The sequence below is a fragment of the Nyctereutes procyonoides genome, unplaced genomic scaffold (genome assembly GCF_905146905.1).
Source record: "Nyctereutes procyonoides isolate TBG_1078 unplaced genomic scaffold, NYPRO_anot_genome, whole genome shotgun sequence".
Lineage (NCBI taxonomy): Eukaryota > Metazoa > Chordata > Mammalia > Carnivora > Canidae > Nyctereutes > Nyctereutes procyonoides.
The window spans coordinates 8,575,156-8,601,097 of record NW_026575031.1 but is presented as its reverse complement, the minus strand read 5'-3'; the positions used below and the strand labels follow the sequence as shown (position 1 = coordinate 8,601,097).

At 41.7% G+C, this 25,942-nt stretch overlaps 1 protein-coding gene across 1 annotated transcript in view; it reads left to right on the top strand.

The window, feature by feature from the left end:
* Positions 1-10,495: 10,495 nt before the first annotated feature.
* EHD4 (EH domain containing 4) overlaps positions 10,496-25,942 on the top strand; it is an 80,830-nt gene continuing 65,383 nt past the window's right edge. The window contains exon 1 of the mRNA XM_055316795.1: positions 10,496-10,833. Coding sequence (XP_055172770.1) covers positions 10,598-10,833 — 236 coding nt within the window. The 5' untranslated portion in view covers positions 10,496-10,597. The remainder of the gene's footprint in view (positions 10,834-25,942) is intronic.

Sequence of the window (25,942 nt, the reverse complement as noted above, 5' to 3'; positions counted from 1 at the left end):
ACAAGGGATAAGGACAGAGTGTTATCAACTCTGAGAGGGCAGGGGCACAGTCCTGGGGAGGTCAGGGAGGCTCCCTTGTCAGCTTCCCTGCTCTCTGTCTCTAATATAATAAAATAGGAAAAATTAAATTCCTCTCACCCTCCAGTGTCTCTTTGCTCATTTGCCCTTTCCTTCCCAAGAGAGCAGCCAACATGCCACCCTGCCACATGGCTCAGTCACCCTGCCCCCCAGCAGATGTTTTCTGTCCCTACATCCCCATGAAAACACTTCTCCCCAAGGTTACCAATGTCCTAATTGCCAGATACACTGAGCCAAATGGCACCAGTTCTTTACAGGCTTTATCTTATTTGATTGTTCTCGATATTTGGCACTGTGGACCACTCCTCCTTCCTGAAACCCTCCCTTCCCACGACTTCCTTGCCAACAGCAGTTCAATTCAACTCCACCTGCAAATATTTCTTGCCTTCTCACTACATGCCAATCACTGTTGTAGGCACTGGGACAACAAAAATGATTAACAATTGACCCCATACTTCAAGGAGCTTCCTTCTGGTCCCACGTAGAAGGACTTCAGAAAAACAGAGCCTTGCAAAAACAAAGGGAAAGTTCCATACTAGCTGTGTACACATGGGGAACGCATTAGGGGCTGCCAACTAATCTCCCCCTAGAGGGAAGGGGCTGAGTTTGCTGGACACCATCCATCCTGGATGTTTTCCCACCTTCCAGTCCTTCCTGTGGTCTCACTCTGCTTTCCATTAGCTGCTAGTATTCCCTGAGGTTCTCTCCTTAGCTCTCCTCTCTTTTCACTCCATACTCTCCAATCTCATCTACACTCAGGACTTCAGCTACCACTCCTATCTTGAAAATTCTCTAGCCTTTAGCTCTAGACAAGCCAGTGTCCTAAGTTCTCAATTAATGTATTCAAATTCTATACCACTTAGCATTCCTTCCTAACAACATCAAAAAGATCAAAAAGTTAGAGTATCTTGAAGAAGATAGAAGAAGTGTATTTCTCTATTTGATACCCAGCCTCCTTTCAGCTCTTGTTTCTGCCATCATCAAGTTTGCCTTCTGGACCAATATGGCTGCTGGAGTTCCACCCATCATGTCCACATTCCAGGCAGCAGGAAGGATAAAGGGATCTGAATTCCTCCTGACAATGAACACACCAGACTAGCCCTGTTCTGCCTAACTCTGGATTTCTTTTCTGTAACAGAAAACTAAACTTTTACCTTAACCAGATAATGAGAATTGTCCCAATTGTCTATGAGCAGACAAACCCCAAATATAATGGCATAAAATAACCACCATCTGATTACGCCTACAGATTCTATGGGTCAGGATTTAGAAAGAACACAGCAAGGACAATTCTTATTCATGTGTGGGGCCTCTGCAGAAATGACTTGAACTGCCTGGGGAGGACTCAGATGCTGGGGGTCTAGAATAGCCAGAGCCAAAGGATCTACCTCTGAGATGGCTCTTTCATTCACATGTCTGGTGCCTGGGTGAGAAAGGCCAGGAAGGATAAAGGACAGGCTCAGTTTGATTGACTGTCACAGCACCTTCATGTGGCCTCCCCAGCATGGTGGCTTCAAGATAACCAACCTTCTTAAATGGCAGCTCAGGGCTCCAAGAGTAAATGTTACATAGTGGCAGGTGCGTGGTATATTATGATCTAGTGTCAGAAATCACAGACATCACTTCCACAGTACTCTTGGCAGAAGCACTCACAAGCCAACCTAGATTTAAGTGGATGGGACCAACATCCCATCTCAATCGGAGGCATGTCAAAAAATATGTGTGGCTATATTTCAAATTCCAGCCTGATGTAATTGAATCCTTTTTTTTTTAATGTTACTTATTTATTCACGAGAGACACACAGAGAGAGAGGCAGACATAGACAGAGGGAGAAGCAGACTCCTGACAGGGTGCCCGATGTGGGACTCAATCCCCAGACCTGTGATCACAGGCAGAGGTTCAATTGCTGAGCCACCCAGGCATCCCAGTAATTGAATCTTTAATGTTGACCTTCCCTCTCTTACACTACATGAATGTCACATTTTTGGTATCTGTTACTGCAGATTCCATTTCTGGTAACAAATTCAGTGTAAGTTAGGAATTCCTTTTCATCTCTGATAGCAGAGACCTAACAAATAGGAGCTTCAAAACATTCATGAAAAAGAGCCCACAGGGAGGCTGTCCAAGACTGGCATGGCACTTCCCTGATACATCAGGGATTCTGTTCCTTCCAGCTCTGATTTACCATCCCTTGTGTATGTAGTCCTTGGCCTCGTGGTCCGAGACAACCCTGGATGCTCCAGCCATCATATCAACATCCCAGACTACAAGAGACAAGAAGGGGAAAGCAAGATGGAACTCTTTTCTTTCTAAAGAACACTTCCTGTAAACCTCACACATCCTTCACATATCAGCAACCAGAACTTGGCCTTATGATCACACTTAATTGCACAGACACTGGAAAATTTTGTTTTTACTTGGGTGGCAATGCGCCTGGCTAAAAATGAGAGTTCTGTTGCTGAAAAAAGAACAACTTATAGGCAGCTGGCAGTTTTACTGCAAGTACTTACTAGACATATTCACCTGCATGTGCCATAAGCTACATCTCCAAGTGGCAGCAGTGACCTGGGTATGTGGCCACAGAGAAAGGAGAGGTGTGTCTGAAAAGGAAGGGGGCCCTTGCAAGAACAAAGTACCTCTCTAATCTCTTTAGTATGTGTCTCTCAGGCCTTTAACCACTCTGGGATTTAAAAATATCAGAATATTTGAGTGACCCAGTCAGTTAAGCGGCTGCCTTCAGCTCAAGGCATGATCCCCAGGGTCTTTGAATCGAGCCCCATATCAGGCTCTCTGCTCAGCGGGGCATCTGCTTCTCCCTCTCCCTCTCCCTCTGCTGTTCCCCCTGCTTATGCACTCTCTCTCTGGTAAATAAATAAATAAAAATCTTTAAAAAATAAAATAAAATATGAGAGTAAGACAGTGAACTTGGTATGCATTTAGAATCAACCACTGAACACAATTTACTGCAAACCTTATGAGAGGTACCTGGGTGGCTCAGTCATTTAAGTATCCAACTCTTGACTTCAGCTCCAGTGGTGATCTCAGGGTTGTGAGATGAAGACCCATGTTGGACTCCATGCTGGGCATGGAACCTGCATAAGAGTCTCTCTCTCTCTCTCTCTCTCTCTCTCTCTCTCTCTCTCTCTCTCTCTCTCATTAGAAGGTCTTATAGAGGGCAGCCCCGGTGGCCCAGCAGTTTAGTGCCACTTTCAGCCCCAGGTGTGATCCTGGAGACCCGGGATCGAGTCCCACATCAGGCTCCCTGCATGGAGCCTGCTTCTCCCTCTGCCTGTATCTCTGCCTCTCTCTCTGTGGGTCTGTCATGAATAAATAAATAAAATCTTAAAAATAAATAAATAAAAATTTCTATATAGCGAATATGGTTGTTGAGTCTTATTATCAAAATACTTATTTCAGGAATTATTTAATCTAACAAAAATCCAAGGAACTAATGGCACTCTCTGTAAAACTGCCTGAAATAGGATTTAACTTGAAAAAAAAAAAAACACCAATTGGATTCAGATGAAGAGGTGACTGCAATTGGGATAGTTGAGGCTGAAGAAAGAAAACCAAAAGAGGATCACATCTTGCAAATGGATGCAAGATGACTATCCTCAGGAGCACCAGTCACTCCCCTGCTCCACTAAGGACAGATCAAGAACAGGGAATCGGCGACTGCAATTGTATGAAGACAGAGAAGGAAGAAAAGTAAGACATTATGATGTGTCCTCTGGGCCCGGCTCTTTCAGGCATTTCACTGGATTTGAAGACTAAAGACAATTTTTTTCTTCCTTCAAATTTTTTTCTGATTATAAAACAAGAACACGATTATTGTGTAAAATCTGAAAAATGCTAAAGCGCATAAGGAAGGAAACTAAGATCATTCCTCATGCCAAAACCCAGAGATCATTACTTTTTTGGGGTTTATCTTTCCCATGTTTTCATTTCCTTAGATACTTTAATTCTTTTTTCAAAAGTACAAAACCCTATACATTCACTTTTTAAAAATTGTGGTAAAATATACATAGTGTAAAATTTACCTTCTTAACCATTTTAAAATATAGTCCAAGAGTGTTAACTATGATCACATTGTTGTGATTGCCTGAATTTTTTCATTTTGCAAAACTGAAACTCTATACTACTGAACAACTCCCCATTTCCTCTTGTCTCCAGCCCCTGGTAACCACCATTCTACTTTCTGTTTCTATGAATTTGACTACTTTAAGATACTTCATATAAGTGGAATCAGATGCTACTTGTCTTTTTGTAACTGGTTTATTTCACTTAGCATCATGTTCTCAAGGTTCTTGTAGATTGTGGCACGTGACAGGATTTCCTTCCTTTTAAGTCTGAATGATATTTCATTGTACGTATATACCACGTTTTGTTTATCCATTCATTCATCAATGGAAACTTGGGTAGTAGCATCCATCTCTTGGCTGTTGTGAATAGTGCTGCTATGAACATGGATGTGCAAATATCTCTTAGAGATCCTACTTTCGAGTTTTTTGGATGCATACCCAAAAGTAGGATTACTGAATCATATGGTAGTTCTATTTTTAATTTTTCAAGGGATTGCCATACTGTTTTTCATAGTAATTGCATGTATTCTCTTCTGGAATCTGTCTTTTTTCCACTTAAAAATATATCCTGAGTATTTTCCCAGGTCATTATCATTCTTTTTATATGACTACAATTTTCAGAGACTGCATGGGAAGCCATTATCTATCTAACTAATCCTCCATGGGGGAACTTCTAATTACAGCTTTTCTCTATTGTAAGTGTTATACTGATAAACATTCTTTAGTTAAAGCTTTACATTGATTATTTCCTCAGGATAAAAATTCCTGAGTCTAGAAGTATGGGCACTTCTAACAACTAATTGACACACAATAAACTACACATATTTAAAGTGCACAATTTGGTAAGTTTGGGCAGATGTATACAACTGTCAACCATCAACACAGTCAAGGTAACGAACAAATCTTTCACCCTCAAAACTTTCCTCATGCCCTCTGTAATTCTTCCCTATACTCTTTCCCTACTGGGTCATATGGCAGGTGTATGCTTTATTTTTTAAGAAATTGCTAAACTGCTAGGATCGAGCCCCGCGTTAGGGCTCCCTGCTCAGAGGAGAGCCTGCTTCTCCTTCTGCCTCTCCCCACCACTTGTGTTCTCTCTCTCTCTCTCTCTCTCTTTAACTCTCATTCTATCTCAAATGAATAAATAAAATATTTTTTAAAAAATGAATTGCCCCCCCCCAAAATGAATTGCCCAATTGTTTTCTGAAGGAGTTGTCTAATTTTACGTTCCACTATCAATGTATGAGAGTTCCAGTTGTTCCACATCCTCACCAACGATTGGTATGGTCAGTCTTCTAATTTTAGGCATTCTAATAGGTATGTAGTAGCATCTTGTTGTAGTTTTAATTTGAATTTTCCTAATGACTACTGATGTTGAACATCTCCTTATGTGCTTATTTGCCCATACATCTTCTTTGGTGAAGTATCTGTTCAAATATTTTTTTCCATGTTTTCAATTGGGTTGTTTTCTTATTATTGAATCTTAAGAAGTCTTTATATATTCTGGATACAAGTCCTTTATCAGATAGGTAATTTGAAAATATATTTTCCTAGTCTGTGCCTTATCTTTTCATTCTCTTAACAGTATCCTTCCAAGGTCAGAAGTTCTTAATCTTGCTGAAGTCCAATTGTTTTTTCTCTTATGGATCATGCTTTTGGTATCACCTAAGAAACTTTTCCTTACATAATGTCCAAAGATTTTCCATTGTCTTCTAGAAGTTTTATAATTTTAAGTTTTACATTTATGTCTATAGTCATTTTGAGTAATTTTTACATACAGTACAAGGTATGGATCACAGTTTATACTTTTGCATATAAATATCCAATTGGTCTAGCATTATTGACAAGATTTTTCTTCATCCATTGGGTTGCCTTCACACTTCGTCAAAAACTATATTGACTATATGTGGGTCTATTTCTGAACTCTATTTATTTCATTGATATATTAGTTTATCTTTATATCAATTAATCTATCTTTATACCAATACCTCACTATCTTGATTTCCATAGCTTTATAAGTCTTGAAATTAGGCAGTGTAAGTCCTCCAACTTTGTTAATTTTTTCAGTTGTTTTGGCTATATTTTTTGCATTTACATGTGAATTTTAGAATCAGCCTGTCAATTCTGCTGGAATTGCACTAAAACTATACATTAGTTTGGAAAAAATACATTTAACAATATTGAGTCTTCTGATACATAAACATTGTAGATGATATATATATCTCCATTTATTTACACCTTTTTTATTTCTCTCAGAAATGCTTTATGGTTCTCATTGTATAGACTTTATACATTTTCTTTTTAATTTAATTTAATTTAACTTAATTTAATTTAATATAAGATTTTATTTAGTTATTCATGAGAGACACAGAGAAAGAGGCAGAGACACAGGGAGAGGGAGAAGCAGGCTCCATGCAGGGAGCCCAATGCAGGACTAGATCCCAGCACTCCGGGATCACACCCTGAGCCAAAGGCAGATGCTCAACTGCTGAGCCACCAGGCGTCCCTACATATTCCTTTTATGAGAGAGAGCACACACATGAACAGGAGGACAGGCAGAAGGAGAGAGAGAATCTTAAGCAGGGGGCTCAATTTCATAACCCTAAGATCATGACCTGAGCAGAAATCTAGAGTCGGACGCTTAACTGACTGAGCCACCCAGACGCCTTTAGACTTCGTACATTTTTTATCCATGTTTTATCTGATTTATCCTTAAGTATTTCATATTTTTATGCTACTGCAAATGACATTGATTTTTTATTTCACTGTCCAATTGTTCATTTCTAGAATATAAAGATGTAGCTGGTTTTTCTATATGTGTATTGTATCCAACACCCTTGCTAAATTCACTTATTAGCCGTAGTAGCTTTTTTTTGTGGGCTCCATAGAATTTTCTACATAGATGGTCATATCTTCTGCAAATAAAGGCAGTTTTACTTATTCCTATCGAATCTGGATACTTTTTCTTTTTCTTGCCTTATTGTACTGGTTAGAACTTCTAGTATGACATTAAACAGAAGTGATGAATAGATATCTTTACCTTGTTCCTGATCTTAGCATTCAGTAATTTCACCATTAAATGTGATGTTGCAGAAATCTTGAATGTGCATTTCAAGATTTTTGATAATTATGGACTCCATTAAGGTGGCAATTTACACCATATCTAGCATTGTGTGAGATGGTAACTTTTTCTACATTCTTGCCAACATTAGCATTATCTTAGAAAGATAAAAGTCTGCCATTCTTAATGTTACCTATTCATTTTAAATTTATGTTTTTTGATTATTAATGGAGGTTGACATCATTTAATGCTTATTGGCCAACTGTATTTGTCTTGTTAGTTGTTTATGTCCTTTGCTTATTTTCTAATGAAGCATCATTTCTTTCTTAATAATTTTAGTGGCTTTTTAAAGGTCTAATATCCTTAATTAAATATATCTATTGTATATGTCTGTCAATATTTTCCTCAATTTGTCTTTTGCCTTTTACCTTCATTTACAGATTTATTTTTTATATATACTATTTTTAATAGAATGTTTTAGAGCAGTCTTAGATTCACAACAAAATGAAGCATAAAGTATAGAGTCTCCATGTACCCTCTACCTTCCCAATACATAGCCTCCCACTATCAATATCCCGTACCAGCAATATTCTGCACCAGAGTGTAATTGATTCATTAAGATCAATGAACCTAGTCTACACTGACACGTTATCACCCAAATTCTACAGTTTACATTGTGGTTCACTCTTGATATTATATGTTCAATGAGTTTGGACAAATGTATAATGACATGTGTCTACCTTTACATTATCATAAAGAATTATTTCATTACCCTATAAATCTTTTTGCTCCTCCTGTTCATCCTTCCCTCTTTCATAACCCGTGGCAATCACTGATCTTTTTACTTTCCCTCTAGCTTTACCTTTTCCAGAATGTCATATAGTTACAATCATACAGTATGCAGCCTTTTCAGATTGTCTTCTCTCACTTAGTAATATGAATTTAAGGTTTCTCTGTGTCTTTCGATGGCTTGATAGTTCCTTTCTTTTTAGCACTGAATAATATTCTATCATCTGGCTGTATCACCCCAGAATGTATCTAGTGAAGGACGCAGGGTTGCTTCCAAGTCTTGGCAATTATGAATAAAGCTGCTATAAATCCCCATGTGCAATTTTTATGCAGACAGAAGTTTTCAGCTTCTTTAAATAAATACCAAGGGGTACCATTTCTGGATCATATGGTAAAGAGCATGTTTACATGGATTTGTATTTTTCAGCTGCATTTTTTTTAATTTTTATTTATTTATCATAGTCACAGAGAGAGAAAGAGAGAGAGGCAGAGACACAGGCAGATGGAGAAGCAGGCTCCATGCACCAGGAGCCCGATGTGGGATTCGATCCCGGGTCTCCAGGATCGCGCCCTGGGCCAAAGGCAGGCGCCAAACCGCTGCGCCACCCAGGGATCCCTGGATTTGTATTTTTTTAAAATACACTAAAGCTTTTACTCTTTTGTTGAAAAACCTGTCAACCTTTTCCTTCATAATTTCTGTCTTTGGTTTTGATCAGAAAAGCTTTTCCCTTTCAAAATTTTGTAAATCTTCACCTGTAGCTTCTTCTAGTAGCTCTATGTTTATTTTTATTTTTTTATTTTTTTGGGGGGTATGTTTATTTTTATATTTTAATCTTTGTTTTATTCTGACATGAGGCAGATATCTAAGTTCATGTTCCTTTGGGTTTCTTTTCACTTCCCTAGTTACATACAGCTTCCTCTAAATATTTGATCCACACAACTTCCAAGGAGTTTCCATTTTTACAAACAAGGAAACTGAGGCAAAGGGGACACTCATTGCATTTAAGGCCACATAGCCATTAATTTATGCAGTCAGGATTCAAACCCAGATCTTCTCTGCCAAGTCCTATTCTATCTTCACCACAGCCCTGACACTGAAAGTATAGTCCATAGTCAAACAGCATTGGAAACACCTGAGAACTTGTTAGAAATGTAGTCTGGGGTTCCAACCCACACCCCTGAATCAAAATCTGCATGGCTATCAAGTTAGAGAAGTATTGTTGTGCATCATAGTTCCCCAAATTTAGGGTACATCAGAATCACTGGGGAGTACTTGTTGAGCTCCATTGCTACTCAATATTTTAACTCAGTGGGCTTGGGGTGACAACCAGAAATCTGCATTTCATTATTTTTTTTAAGATTTTATTTATTTATTTATTTATTTATTTATTTATTTATTTATTTATTTATTTATTTATTTTATTTATTTATTTAATTCATGAGAGACACAGAGAGAGGCAGAGACCCAGCAGAGGGAGAAGCAGGCTTCCTGTGAGGAGCCTAATGTAGGGGACTCCACCCCCCGACCCCGGGATCAGGCTCTGAGCCAAAGGCAAAGGCTCATCCTCTGAGCCACCCAGGCGTCCCGAAATCTGCATTTTAACAAGCATCCCAGGTTATTCTTACCCAGGCGACTTCATGGATCACACCTGAGAAACGGTCTAAAACAACTGAGACATATTCTCAAACTATTAACTAGAATACCAGAAGTGGTGGCTGATTATTTTCTCCCGGTCTCCATTTATACCTGTCCTTTTAACCTGAAAAAGAGAGAGCTAGGAGGTAATGATAACTCCTTTGCGTGTCAACGTGTGGTAATAAAGTTGTAATAATGAAGATGAGATTAAATCTTCAATTTTGCATTAAATCAAATAAAGAAAAATACGGGCAAAAGGCCTTCCATCGATCCAGAATTTAGCGGAGGCCGTGCGAAGTAGAAGTACCTCCCCGAGTAAATTGGAGTCTCCTTCCCCTTATTCAAATCTTGTCAGTCGGTGAGTCAAGGTCTCTTCACTAATAAAACGAAGGTAAATAGCAACCTGCCAGCAGGTAGAAAGAACCTGCCTGTCAACTTTCTGCACTTTTGTCCCCAGCCCCATAAGGCTGGGAGGAGTAGACTTCCTGGGAGACTAAGCAGGAGCCTCCGGAGGCTCATTTTGCCAGCTCCGATTTGCCCGGAAGGGGACGCCACCTGGACAGAGGCGGAGCCCCGGCGACCTAAGTGGGCCCCTCCGGTGACCCGGCGGAGCCACGCTCGGGAGTCACCCTTTCCCCCGCCCAGTCCCGCGGAGAGACTCCGTCATCAATAATTCATTAAGAACCTCCTCTCCATTGGCTGACGCCACCACCCGCGCTGGCCGCGGCCCAATGAGGAAGGACTTGAGCGAGCCTTCTGAATAGTGAACGAGCTGCCGTGACGTCCCGCCCAGCGATTGGCTGCGACGGCACGAGGCGGGGCCAGCTCGGGCGGCGGCGAGTGCGGCCGGGACAGCTCAGTGCGAGCCGGGGAGGGCCGAGCCCGGAGCGGGGTCTGACCGCGGAGGCCGACTCGGAGAGGGCGGGCGCCGAGCGCGGCCCGGCTGCAGGATGTTCAGCTGGATGGGGCGGCAGGCGGGCGGGCGCGAGCGCGCGGGCGGCGCGGACGCGGTGCAGACGGTGACCGGCGGCCTGCGCTCGCTCTACCTGCGCAAGGTGCTGCCGCTGGAGGAGGCGTACCGCTTCCACGAGTTCCACTCGCCCGCGCTGGAGGACGCCGACTTCGAGAACAAGCCCATGATCCTGCTGGTGGGCCAGTACAGCACGGGCAAGACCACCTTCATCAGGTAGCCCGCCCCCGCCCCCGCCCCCGCCAGGACCCTGCTCGCACCACCTGGGTGGAGGCGGCCCTCCGCAAGCGTGCGTGGGCTCTCACCAGCCTCCCGCAGCCCTCCGACATCCTGCGGCCCCGCTCCCCACCCCCGCCCCGGTGCGGAATCCCCTCGCTGCTGATTCCGCCTCCAGCACCCGCGTGACCTCAGGTGGTCGGGTCCCAGCGCCGGGAGCCCGCAGCCTCGCCCCGGGGCGCGGCAAGCCCTAGAAGGGGCTGGCCCTCCCGACGCAGGCGGGCAGGTCTCCGGAGCCCTGTCTCGGGTACTCGGAGCCCTCCTTCTTTGCTCTTGGCGAAGGACTCTTCCGACTGGGTTTGTCCTGTCACCCTGGCCTGGGGACCCGGGGAAGGGAGGGAGGAAGAGGGAGGCTATAATAAGCATCTTCTTGATGAGCGAGTGAGGCCTAGGGCTAGAAGTGGGGACGGAGGTGTGTGGGATCCGAATGGGCTATTGAGTCATAGTTGGAGAATTAAGCCCCGAGCGCATGACTATTGAATGAATGAATGAATGAATGTCGACAGTAGAGGGTGTTTCCAGTGCTCCCTTCCCTTGAGGTGGGTCCTCGTTCGCCACCCCCAGCACAGTGCTGGGGGGAGCCGGTAGAGAGGCCGCTTTTATTCAGCTCTTGCACAGCCCCGCCTTTATATGGCCATAGGAAGTTTAACTGTGTTGCAGCCCCAGCCGGCGCCCTGTGGAACTAAGGGGGAGTGTCGTATTACTGTCCGTTAGTTTCCATTTCTTAGGTGGGTCATTCCCTCCTCCCTTGACAACTGAAAATATTTGTCAGGCTTCCTCTGTCTCCAAAAGCAAACGATTACCGTGCATTTACTAGGGTTCAAATCATATAGTTTCCTCTGAAGTGATTTTTGTTGGGAAATAATTTACATTGAAACAAAATGCTTTTTGAAGAAACCCTGTTCCTTTTCTAAAGCAGAAGTAAGGCACTTTGAAGACTCTCTTTCTTTCGTTAGGAGACTTATTTTCCTGGATTTAAACCCTGTGTCAGTTAAAGTGACTAATCATTAAAGGTTTTGGTCTAGGGCTTGGGAAATTGTAACGATCTCTTCATCATTGATGTTCAACAGGTGTTCAGAAAACTGCATCTATATTTGGATATATGCCATTTCTATTAAGCAGCGTCCTCCTTTTCTCCATCCTAGTGACCTAAATAGTTCCTACAAATAGAGTAGTTGTCATTACAGGAAATGTGTTCAATCCAGACGTGCAGATACACTATGAATGAATTCAGCAAAGCAAACACACTAGATTAAAATATAGTTCCAGATAGTGAAGTGAATGTGAAGGAAGACTGAGAGAAATAATTTTTAAATTGACTGATTTGGTGCTTATTAATTAGGTGAAAAAAGTATTAAATATATTACCCCAGATACTCAAATCATAGAAATGTTACAGTAACTGGTACCGTGAAAGATGACAGTACCTTTAAGGTCTCAGTAATAACCAGTTTTTAAGTACATGGGATAATGGAGTATTGTGACCAAGTGGTACAAGAATGGGAGGTGGGCCTTTTGAAATACACAGATAAAGGATAAGAAGCTGGCATTGTCATATTTATTTGTTTATTTTTAATTTTGTTTACTTATTTGAAAGTGCACAAACTGGGGAGGGGGGATGGCAGAGGGAGAGGGAGATGCAGGCTCCTCACTGAGCAGGGAGCCCAACATTGGGCTCTATCATGATCCAAGCCCAAGGCAGTCACTCAACTGACTGAGCCGCCCGGGCATTGTCATAATTATAATCACTGCAGACATTAGCAGTGGCATGCTCATAGTCCCTTGGGCTGTTCCTCCTGTCTGTCTTTGCCACAGGGCTTTACTGTGCTATGTGTGATTAAGGAGTGTTGTTGCTGCTTTACCCACCTGGATGTGATGTGGCCATCTCTGCTCACATAGCCTCACTCTTCTCCCTTTTTCATCATTTGTGGGCAGCTTTGTGGAATGGCTAGGCGTACTTTTAAAAAAGATATTGAGATTTGACTTCATCCAAATTGACCATTTCTCGGTAGGCACTGGAGCCATGGGCAAACTCAGGGTGAGGGAGGAGTCTCCTTACCAAGAAGTCACTTGCCCTTGAGACCTTCCCTGGCCTAAGTGATTTGTCCTTAGGCAGTGGGGCACAAAGTGGACCTGTTAGGTTAGAAGGAAATCAAGGTGGACAGGAAGCTTGGTGAGCCGCCAGAGACCAGAGTTTGGTTTCAGAGTGGAGCTGGGAGGAACAGACTTAATTCCTAAGAGGAAAGCCCCAAACAAAAAGGCAGCTACCCTCTAGAGCCTGCCCTGAAACTGGAAAGCAGTGGAGTTAGCCCAGGTTGCTGGCCATTCTGGATTCTGCCTGCATTTCTCTGAAGCTGGTTGGTGCCTTGGTTGTTTGTTTCTAGGCACTGAGCACTAGAAGTTCATACTTGGCTATGGGGTGACTTACATAGTCAAAGATTCCCATCCACCTGGCTTCTTGTTTATACCAAGAGGTCACTGGTAAAACAGTCTGCACTGATAGGAAGGAAACTTCTCTCATTCTAAAGCCAGTCAGCAAGGCCTTTTTTATGCACTGCATACTTTTTAAAATATTTATTTATTTATTTGAGACACAGAAAGAGAGAGAGAGAGAGAGGCAGAGACACAGGCAGAGGGAGAAGTAGGCTTCATGCAGGGAGCCCGATGTGGGACTCGATCCTGGATCCCCAGGATCAGGCCCTGGGCTGAAGGCAGCACTAAACCGCTGAGCCACCCAGTCTGCCTGGCAAGCTGATTCTAATATTCCCTTGGAAACGTGAGGGATCTAGAATAGCCAAGACTGTCTTGAAAGAGAACAAAACTGGAGTTCTCCTACTTTCTCATTTCAAAGCTTGATACAAAGCTACAATAAACCAGACAGTGTGATAGTAGCATAAGAATAGACATAAAGACAGAATAGAATTAAGAGTACAGAAATAAACCCATATGTCTGGTAAACTTGTTTTTCCAAGAGTTCCAACACAATTCAATGGGGGAAAGAACATTCTTTTCCACAAATGGTGATGGACAACTAGATATCCACATTGCAAAAGGAATAGAGAAGGACAACTAATGGGTACAGAGTTTCTTTGGGGGATAATGAAAATGTTCTGAAATTACTAGAGGTATTAGTTGCATGACTTTGTGAAAGTACTAAAAACCACAAAAGTGTACCCTTTAAAAGGGTAGGTTTTATGAATTTTGTCTCAATTCAAAATATAAAACAATTCAGCCTTCCAACAGTTCAGCATCCTATGATTTCTTTAATCTCCATAATTCTGCAGTTAGTGCCAGTCAGATAATTTCTGCATCTGTATCCAATAATTTAAAATAAAAAGGATTGCCAGAAAAAAAGGCAAACCAAAAATCATGGAAATAAGCCAAAAGAACCCATGGACAAAAGGAACTAAGGAGTATAGCTGAGGGAGAAAGGGAGTACAGGAGCACCTGTTAAGTGTCTGACTGTTGGTTTCAGCTCAGATGGTGATCTCAGGCCATGAGATCGAGCCCTGTGGCAGGCTCTGCTCTGAGTAGAGTCTGCTTAAGGCTCACTGTCCGTCTCCCTCTGTCCCTCCCCACTGTTGGATTTCTCTCCCTCCCTTTTTCTCCCTTCTTTCTCTCTAAAATAAATCAATAAATCTTAAAGAAAGAAAGAAGGAAGAAAGGAAAGGGGAGTACAAATAGCTATCACACAATCCCTATATTTTCCCCCCGTATATTCTCGTCAATGTATAAATAAGTTCATTCTTCCTGACACTCAAATTAAGCTAGTAAAATCAAAGTATAATATTTTCCTATAAAATACTTGATAAAAGGGATCCCTGGGTGGCGCGGCGGTTTGGCGCCTGCCTTTGGCCCAGCGCGTGATCCTGGAGACCCAGGATCGAATCCCACATCGGGTTCCCGGTGCATGGAGCCTGCTTCTCCCTCTGCCTGTGTCTCTGCCTCTCTCTCTCTCTCTCTCTATCTCTGTGTGTGTAACTATCATAAATAAATAAAAATTTAAAAAAATACTTGATAAAGTAATTGTGTTTTAAAACTTTAAATATCAGGAAGTCTGGCTGGCTCAGTGGTTGAGTGTCTGACTTTGGCTCAGGTCATGATCCTGGGGTTCTGGGATTGAGTCCTGCATCGAGCACCTGCTTCTCCCTCTGCCTATGTCTCTACCTCTCTCTGTGTCTCTCATGAATAAATAAATAAAATCTTAAATAATAAAACTTTAAGTATCATTTAAATATAGTGTAAATGGGGGGAAAGAGGACACGAGCTCCGTATGCAAGTGTGGAAACAAGGCTTATGGACAGTATGGAGTATTAAGAAGCTTGTAAGCAGGTTGGGAAGGTGAAATTGCCTCAGCCAAGAAAAAGGCCTTTTCCGGTTTGAGCAGAACAAGAAAAAGAATCAGGAAGTGATAGGCCCACCGCTCCAGACTCTTGCTGTAGCCTTTCCAGGAAGCGAACTACTCAGCTAGTATCATCGTCTTTTTCCTTTTCTCTCAAAAGCAAACAATCCAGAGATGTGAAAGGGACCCCAGCCAGGTGGGAGGGTGGATCCCAGCCCAGTGTATGAGAAACCCCCCAAGGGCTGCGCAGGCATGGCCCAGTAAATACCTGGGTATAGGGTGGGAGTAGATGGCAGGGCCAGATAGCAAGAACTTATACTTGTGCTCAGAGAGTTGTCTGGTGATTTTTAAGAAGTGATGAGAATATGAGGAATATCAGAAAATTTGAAGCAGGCCAATGTCCCACTTTTCAGAAAAAAAGGGGGAAATAGATTCTATTAAAGAACAAAGCTCCACTTCATTCCTTTGGTAAGCCATAGACTCTGTTATTAAAATGACGGGAAGCAAGGGTACTCACCAGGAAGCAGCCTGGTTTACCCATTAAAGAAAATCCCATTAAGAAAACACTGTGGGCCCAGTTGGGTGGTTCTCACTGTCAGCCTGGCCTTGGAGCCCCTGAAAATGATAGTCTTCTCTGCCAAATACCATGCCCTTTGTAGATCTTTCTGAAATGTTGAAATACTTAATTTTTACAGAAGAATGGACTATCTGTAATATGCAGTATAAGATCATACTAGTATAACCCAGCATCTGTTTATTCAAATAATAATTGATTTCTGGGAAGGGTCTGGCTATCCCAGAACTTAGAGTTTCATGGGGAATATGGATAAGAATTCACAAGCCAGTAGGGCTCTGGGTTTCAGGAGCTGTGACCCTAGAAGCACAGGGTGGGATGGGGGCATAGGAGGGACCATTCCTTCAGTCTGGAGGGTGGAAGAGTCCTCCCTGATGACACAACCTAAAAGCTGATCTCTGAGGAATGAGCCAGAATTAGCTGCCCACATGAGACCAGGAAATGAGGGCAAGAAGTGTCATGATGAAGCCCAGGTTTCTTGGGTAACTGGGTGGGTGGTGGAGCTATCCACTGAGATGAGGGACACACAGAGAGGAAGAGTGGGGGCATAGTTATGAGTTTAAATTTAAGCCCATGTTTGAGTAGACACTCAGGTGTAAAGTCCAAAAGGGGTTGGATATACAGGTCTGGAGTGAGAGGAAGATGAGCTTGTGGAGACCCAGGGACAAGTCACCAGAGAGGTGCAGTAATGTCACAGGAGGATGGTGATTTAGAGCCATCATAGGGCTCTTTTGGTTGTAACAGAAACTCAACTGAAGAAGGCTTAAGGAGAAAGGTACATTTTCTCATGATCAGACCCTGATCAGACCGGGGTGTGCTGGCTTGAGGCCTGGCCTAGGACCCCCAGTGGTGCCATCTGGTCTCTGTCTCTCAGCTCTGCTGCCTTCCTCATGTTGGCTTCCTTCTCAGGCAGTTGCATCTCATGGATGGGCAGGTGGTCATCTCTGACTCCAGACTCACCTTCTGCCAGCTAAGCAACCCCAGTGGGGAAAAAAGAGAACCTCTTCCCAACCATTTCCGCAAAAGTCTTAGGTTTGAGTCTCAATAGTTAGACCTTGGCCGTTTACCCATCCTGAACCAATTCCTTGAGCCAGGGGAATGGAATACCCATGCTTGCAGTGGGTGGACAGCCCCCAAGCCATGTGGTAGCTCCTCAGGGTGCTGCTATCAAAAAAGGGAAAATATTTGCTAAATAGGTGAGGCATCAGGTAGCCCCCACAAAAGTCAGGGAAAGAGGGGGCATGGTCAACAGGGCCAGATACTTCTGGGGAAAAGGTTGAAATGGATCCAGTAGATTAGCCATCAAGAGCCAGGATGACCTCAGCAAGAGCCATGCCAGTAAGTGGTGGTGATGGAAGCCAGGTGGCAGTGGGTTGAGGAATGAATGGGAGGTGAAGCGTCAAATATAGAAAACTCTTAGCAGCTGGTTACTGAAGGGAGGTACTGTGGCCTGGTGACAGGCGTTCTGGGGAAATGGGGAAATGTTGATGGAAGGGGCCCGTAGACAGTGAGCAGCTTTTTAACCTAAGAGGCAGGCCTCGGAGCAGGGGTTTGGGGGCTCCAGGGCCAGGTGGTACAGTGTGCGTGGCAACAGTCACGCAGAGAGACCCTGCAAGGCGACCTCTTGTCCACATACTACATCACCTGCCTGATGGATGGGAGTAATGTCACAGGATTAGTAGAAGTATAAGGGGAGATAGGTTTGTGTTGGTTGTTTTTTTTTTTTTTTTAATTATAAAATTCTCTTCTTTAACTCACATCTAGAAGTTTACTTCTAAAAGTTTACTGAAGAAGTTACTTCAGTATACTTTTCAAAACCTTGGAAAATTATGAACTAGAAAGCCATGGTTCCTGGATCTGGCTGTAGGTCAGAATCACTGGGAGCCTGAAAACAGATTTCAAGGCCTCAATCCCAGACCTCCTGAACTGGAATCTCTGTGGGAGAAGTTCAGAAATCTGGTTTTGGTTTGGTTTTTATAAACCACCTCCCAGAATCATTCTTAGGTAGCCTCCCCCAGGAAGTATTTGGGAACGATTGATAGAGGAAGGTTCATGATAGTTGAATCTTTTAAGCATGAAGCGGGTCGGCCTCAACCCAGAAGAGAAAGGCTCGCTTTGGTGGCTCTTCCATCACATGTGGTCCAAGCTCCATCTGTTCACATTCTTAGTGAATGACCTAGATGAAGACATAGAAGTCATGCTTACAAAACTGGGAATTATGCAAAATGCAATTTAATAAACAGCTTTTTTCATTTAATATGATATGATGAACTTGTATCATGAAGTAATCTTCAGAAATAGCTTTCATGACTGTATCCTAGTCTATCCTGCAGCTTGGAACATTGTTTCTAATTTTATGCTGTTATCTATAATATTGCAGTGGACATTCTTGGCTGTAAACCTTTGTCTCCTTTTTTTCCTTAGAATAGTATGAATTACTGCATCAAAAGGTATAAGTATTTTTCAAGTTTATGTATATTGCTGATTACATATATACATACATATGTATATATTTTTTATATAAAATAAAACATATATTTTATCCTGAATATGTATATACACATATAGTCCTTTTCAGAAAAGTCATTCCAAATTAGATTCCTACCACAGAGTCTAATATGAGGATCATGATTTCACAAACTGTCAGTAAAACTATGTATTATTATTTAAAAACATAAGTGTGCAGGAAAAAATTTCTTTTAATTTGCTTTTCTTTTCCCTTTTACTGTGAAGTTGAACTTATAAAATATGTAGCTGTCATCTGTTTCTTTGTGAGTTATCTGTGAACTTTGTCCCAATTTTCATTTGGAATATTAGTCTTTATGTTGTAGGTGTTTAAATATTTTGCTCAATAATGTTTGTCAGTCTTTTGTCATAATTATTATTTTTCCAGTTTGAGGTTTGCCTTTTTAATTTTTATGATAATTTTTTGTCATGGAGATATATTTAATATTTGTGAGCAACTCTTAATATTTCTTTCCTCTTGGATGATGTCTTTTATGCCTCTAGAAAATCCTTAAATATTACGGAATCCTTAAATTTAAAAAAATCTTTAAAATAGTTAACTTTTGGGGGCACCTAGATGGAGCAGTAGGTTGAGCATCCAACTCTTATTTTCAGCTCAGGTCATGAACACAGGGTCATGAGATCGAGCCCCTAATCAGGCTGTGCACTGTGTGGAGTCTACTTGGATTTCTCTCTCTCTCTCTCCCTTTCCCTATGCTCTCCACCTTTGCATCCCCCCCCCCAATATATAAATAAATATTTAAAAAATAAAATAAAATAGTTAACTCTTTAATCTACTTAAAATCTCTTTTGAAAGCATTCATTTTTTTTTATTTTTTAACACTATTGAATAATCCTACTTTTTCCACTACCACATGAGGCTTATTCATATGCTAACTTATTAAATATTAGAATCTTTTGGAACCTTTCTCTCCTGTCATATTGCTCTGTTGGTAGATTCTTATGCCCACATCATACTCTCTTAAGGACTGTCACTTTAAAACATTCTTTAATTCAATGGTAACACAGACCCTTCTGATCTCACTTCTCTTTATTTTGCAAATTCTGTCAATCATCATTTCCTGTTATTCTTTCAGAGGAACTTCAAAATTACTTCATTAGATTCTTCTCAGAAAATACCATTCGGATCTGTTTATATTGGAATTGCACTGTATTTTGGTATTTGTTCTTTCCAAGCAGGAACACAGCATGGCTTTAACTCAGACCTCTTGTAGACCTGAGAAAGGTGTTTGATTTACTTACATAGGTTCTATATACTCATATTAATGTTTTTCCTAGATATTTTATAATCCTTCACTCTTGTGAATCAGATTTTTTTCCTTTTTATTTTCTAGATGGATATTGCGAGAATGTGAGATAGCTAATGATTTTTAGGCATTTCCATTTTGTATCTGCTCATTTGATTCAAGTTACTCTGAGAGCTTTTCAGTATTCTTTTGGATTTTCTAGATAGATAGCTATATCAATGACATTCATGATCACTTTGTTTCCTCTTCTGCTTCATATTTGATTGTACTGGGAAGTGATCATCTACATCAAGCTTTTAATTGTGACAACAGTGCTTTTGTTATTTCACCTTAAGATATATTACCTGCTAGTTTAATATTTTATAAATTAATCACATTAAGAAATTATCTTTTTAATAGTTTAGAAGAATGTCATTGGAAAAAACTAGAACAGATGTTGAGCTTCATTAAATGCCTTTTTACTTTTTCCTTTAACCTGTGTTCTGTGGAAGGTAATTCTGGGAGATTGTTAATAGATGTTTAAAAAGGGTCCTATAGTTAAGGCACTTGGGGAAATGTGTTCTGTAGCCTTATCATGACGCTTGCCAGTGTTCCCAGATCAACCTAAATTCTGTTGTCTGGTTCATAAATTACAAGTCCTCACTTAATTAGATCTAAATTGCATGAGCAAATGAATGATTAGAGAAATTAATGGGGCTATAAAAAATTGGGAAGCATATTGCCATGGATTCCAGTGAACTTCCTCCCCCTTTCATCTCCTTCCTTTCCTTTCTCTTTCTTCCGGCCTCCTTCCAGAATAGCATGGAAGGCAGAGTGGAGCAGCTCTTGGTACTGGCACAGGTTAGACACCACTGTGCCTTAAGCACATCTCAGCCCTGCATGATTTAAATGCCATTCATAGCTGGAAAAATAGAGCTGTGAAAAGGCTTTATCCAGCAAATTCCAGTTTCTTGATCCCACAGGCTAATGTAGATTCCATAGTAGGCACAACAGTTTCAAAGGCGATGTCACTTGAACAAGCAGCCATGGCCATAACATGTCTGTGATTTAACTAAGGGAAAAATAAAAATGAAAATAAAAGTTAGGTTTCACACTTAAGGAAGACATTGAATTTAAAATGCAAGTGAAGCTTGGCCTTAGTTTTTCAGCAACTCAAAGATTAAAATTTTAAAGAAAGTGAGATATTTGTGATATTTATCTCAACATTATTTATAAGAGCAAGAAATGGGAAGCTATTTAAATGCCCAAGAGTAAGGAAGTGGCAAACTAAGTTATTAGATATTCATCTTAGAATAGTCTGCAGCCACTAAAAATTGATTTCAAAGAATTTCTGATGGCCTGAGGAAAAACTAATGGTGGAAAATCTAGATGCAAAATTATTTAAACATTCTGATCCCAATTTTATAAAGAAAAAAATTATCCTCACAGAACAACGACAGATGGAAATAGATCAAAATGTTGAAAGTAGTCATTTTCCTGTGCTAATGTGGTTTAGTGCTAGCTGCTTACCTTGTCCTAAGCAGGGATAAAATCTCTGCTCCAACAACAGTGAGGGCAAAGTGATAAAACGTGTATGAAGTGCCTTATAGGGACACCTGGGTGGCTCAGCGGTTGAGCATCTGCCTTCGGCTCAGGGTATAATCCCGGAGTCACAGGATTGAGTCCCACATCGGGCTCTTCGTGTGGAGCCTGCTTCGCCCTCTGCCTGTGTCTCTGCCTCTCTCTCTCTCTGTCTGTCATGAATAAATAAATAAAATCTTTTCTAAAAATGCCTTATAAACTGTACAGTGTGGTTTCATAATAATCTATTGTTCGGTGGTGTCCAGAAGGGGTAGTGGTGGTGGTGGTGCTTACTTGCTAAGAAATAATTATATATTCTTGACCATTTTCTAAGACTTTAACGATAACAAATGTTCGATTCTTCTCCCACTTGCATTTCTTGGTATTAAACACAAGGATAAACAAAGGACACTGCTTTAAAACATCATTTCTAGATTCAACACAAATCAGTTGAAGGACTAACCCTTTCTTTTCATTCACTCTCCTAGTGAAATAGTGGATCAAGTACTAGAAGTAAAAAGTACATTCTGTAAAGCTTTCCAACACTTTAAAATGAAGTGTATTTAAACTCTTAGCCCTGGATTTTAAAATAAGGAAATATAACTGCTTCTCCACTGAACTCAAAAGTTGTACCTTATATATTTCTTTCACATCTTATGACTTAAAACCTTAGTAACTAATGCTCAAAAGAACAAAATGACTGTTTGAGATAGTTAAATGCTCTTTTTTAAAATATCCTACTCCATATCAATGAATTGAATTTTCAATTGTTCCATTGCACAGATGCCAATGTATGCACAAACATTTCTAAAAATTTCATCGTCACACAAGCCATTTCTCTAGATTTGGGCTTGAGTATTAAAAAATAATGCTCATAAAACACCCCGAATTATATGTGCCATATTACTTTTTAGAGTGCTGATGTAGTTATTGAATACCTACTAAAAAGTCTGAGATCTGTATGTTTGTTATGATTCACAGAATGCATTCCTGTAAACGCTTCTGTTGCAGGCTGATAGCCTCTCAAGCTATGATTTAGGGCAGGTAGTGTTCTCACAGGACGGGTAAGACATTTAGGTTCTAATAAACCACTTAATTTATGTGAACCTTAGTTTTTTTTCATTTGTAAAATGGGGATAAAAATAGTACCAACCCCATAAGGTACTTAGGATGAAATAGATTTATTCATATAAAGACATCAGCACATAACAAATCCTACGAAGTCAGATATACAGTAGCCGTCCCTTATCCGCTCTTCTACTTCCATGGTTTCACTTACCTACCATCAACCGCAGTCCAGAAGTAGATGATTCTCCTTTTGACATATGGTCAGAAGGTCAGTAGTAGCTAATGCTACATCACAATGCTTATGTCATTTTCCTCACCTCATCTTGTCACATAGGCATTTTATCATCTCACATCACCACAAGAAGGGTGAGTACAGTAGAGCAAGATACTTTGAGAGAAAGAGAAAGACCACATTACATAATTTTTATGATGGTATATTTTAATTGTTCTATCTTAGTTATTTTTGCCATATATTGGCAAAATATTTTTTGCTGAAGATTTTCCTCTTAACACAAACTACATTTTTTGCTACGATGTTAAAAAAAAGTTTTTTTTCTAGCCTAAGCAACGGAAGAAAAAAGATACTGTCCACATATACCCTTGCATGCAGTCAGCTCCCTGATCTGAGGCTGGGCAAGTGTGTCCAGGAGCCACCTGGACGAGGAAACGCCATGGCCTTCAGCAGACAGGGACAAGCAAACATTGGGTCTCCCATCCTCCCCACCAATCCCTCTGCCCCGCTGCTTGAAATCCTAGATGTCTGTCTGTTTTTTACGTTGATGGCTTAGAGCAGTCACCCCTGGAAGTGGCAGCCCTTTCTGAGAACACAGGAGAAGGAGAACAAGGTGGAGCCAGGGACAAAAACCCTTTCTAACACACAGGATGCCTGTGCAGTGGGCTCTTGGCTCAAAACTGTGGCGATGCTCTTCTGTAGTCTTCCTGTGGCCTCTTGGTCCTTTGAATTCTTGTTATTGTGGATAACACCACAAACTCTCCAGGACTCGTAGCTCTGGGAAAGCCTCTGGTACGGCCAAGTTTAACACAGTTGATCAGCCTGGTGCCTATAGGTGACCTGTTTTTGTATGTCGAAACTTGGGATCTGCTCAGACTTTTCAAGGTTGCTGGTTTTGAACCTCGTCACTTTCTTCACACTTTGTTCACGTCAGATACTCTGTGTCCTGGTTTTTCTTAGTTCCTTAGTGCCTGCCCACCTGGCAGTGTGACCTAAGCATATCTGAATTTCCCCATCCCCCCATGTAAAACTTTTCTGGGCAGTCAGCTTAGAGCATTATATATTAGCTCATATATCCAACGGGTCCTACTTAGGGCAGACACCAGCAGCTGGGGGCTACATGGGACCCCAAAGCTACAGGGCTGAGCTTGATGTAAAAGCAAAAGCCTCGGGCCAAGAGAGAGGAGCCCTGGGAAATAAAAGCCTTGCATGGCCAGTAGTTAGTCTGACCAGCAAGTCCTTGATTGCCTGCTCGAATCCTCAGTCTCTTCACCTGTAAAGACATGGGTTTGAGCCAAATGGTTCCTAAGAGAGTTTGGGACTCGTGTGTGGATTGTGCCCTGCCGGAAATGACAACCTATCAGAAAAGAGGAGATCGGCCCACAAACAGCACTAATACCGGGTGTTCCTGAGAAGCTCCACAGCAGAAAGTGGTCAGAAAAAAAGGTCCTGGAGTGCTCAGGGAGGGAGGACTGCCCAAAGGAGGTGACACTTTGTAAAGTGACTGAAAGAGCGGGTAGGCTAGATGGTAGAGATCATGAGACATGATTCCCCACCAGACAGAGGGAATGAAGTAAGGGAAGTCAGGCGCAGGAATTTCAGGCCTGGAAGAGACTAATCAAGGAGGGAAGAAGGCCTGCAATAGGTGAGGAGCAAGATCCCAGAGTGCGAGGCAGAAGAGGGGTGCTCCTGGGGTCCCGGAAGGGAAGTCATCTGGGAAGGACTGGGTGGTTAGTGAGGGCTGTCTGATTAAAGCTTTAGAAAAACAGTCTCATCCTGCAGGGCAGATGGGGAAGAAGGAGGCTGGGAGGCAGTTGGACAGGACCAGAGTGACCCACATGAGGTGGGATGAGGAGGCAGAAAAGTGAGGGAGGGAGGCCAGGGCCAAAGGGCCACCTGGATGAGGGCTCAGAGAAAGCCAGTCGGTCCCCAGACACTGGTTCCACACCTACTATGTGCCAGATGCTGTGTTGGATTCTACGGTACAGTAGTGAGCCAGACAGACCAGGGCCTGTCTCAAGGTGCTCCTAATATCCTGGGACGACATGCCAACAGGAAAGTGTCAGCTATTGGATAAGTGCTCTGCATATGTAATGAGGGGGAGGGACAGGGAACCAGACTGGAGAGCCTCCTGCGTCAGGGTGCTCCCCAAGGAAGTGCCGTGTGACTGTGCAGGGATCTGGGGGAGGGCTTTCCAAGCAATCCCCAGGTGGGAATGGCCTTGGCCTATTGAAAAGGTGGTACAGGGCCTGGGTGGCTCAGTGGTTGAGCATCTGGCTTCGGCTCAGGGCATGATCCGAGGTCCTGGGATTGAGTCCCGCATCGGGCTCCTGCTTCTCCCTCTGCCTGTGTGTCTGCCTCTCTCTCTCTCTGTGTCTCTCATGAATAAAATCTTCAAAAAAAGAAAAGAAAAGGTGGTACAGAGGCCAGTGTAATCACTCATCCACTCATTATTTCAACAAGTATTTATTGAGCACCTCAAACATGTACCAGAGATTGTTCCAAGCTTGTGGGAAGCATTAGTGAACGGAAGAGAATGAAAGCCCTGCGTTCCTACACCATATACCCTACCAGGTGGAGGGAGCAAATATGTCATAAATATAATAAGTGCATTTTATATTATGGTAGAGCCATGGGAAAGAGAACACATTTTTTTTCTAAATTTTTTGCTGTTCTGGATAATGCTGCAATGGACATCTTCACACAAAAATCTTTTTCACATATCTAGGATTTTTGCAAAGGACCGATTTCAAAGAGAACTACCTCCATTTTAAAGGCTTTTAACACAAAGTATCAAACTGCTTTTCAGTGAGGTTATACTAACTGATTCTCCCGCTGATATATATAATATATAATAGAGTGTGTATTTTACTACACCCTTACCAGAGTTGGGTATTAGGAGCTCTTTAAAGTGTTAATACATTATGCCTTTCATTGGTGTTGCTTTGATAATGAAATTGAACGCTAAGTTTTAGCTTTTAACTGTGGGAGAAAGTATTACTAAGCAAATTAACAAGGTAAGCAAGCTACAGGATAGCCCTTCCTAGTTCTACTTCTCTTCTATGTCTGGGACCCAAAAGTGAAGTGATTTATCAAAGTCACAGTTCAGAGGCACCTTTTACTTCAAACTGATTCACATTAGCAACATACTTGAACAATTATTTGTCAGATGTAAACCAAAATATATTTAAGTATGCTTTTTTTTAAGATTTTATTCATTCATTCATTTGTTCATTCATTCATTCATGAGAGACACACAGAGAGAGGCAGGCTCCATGCAGGGGAGCCTGATGTGGGACTCTATCCCGGGATTCCAGGATCACACCCTGGGCCAAAAGGAAGCACTCAACCACTGAGCCACCCAGATGTCCCTATTTAACTATGCTTAAAAAATAATTTGTTAAAATTCTGTCTGGCAGGGTTGCTACCTAGGAAGTTCTAGCTTCAATTATATTATGAATTTGAAAATAAGAAACACCTGCTCCTCTTTAAACAATTTCA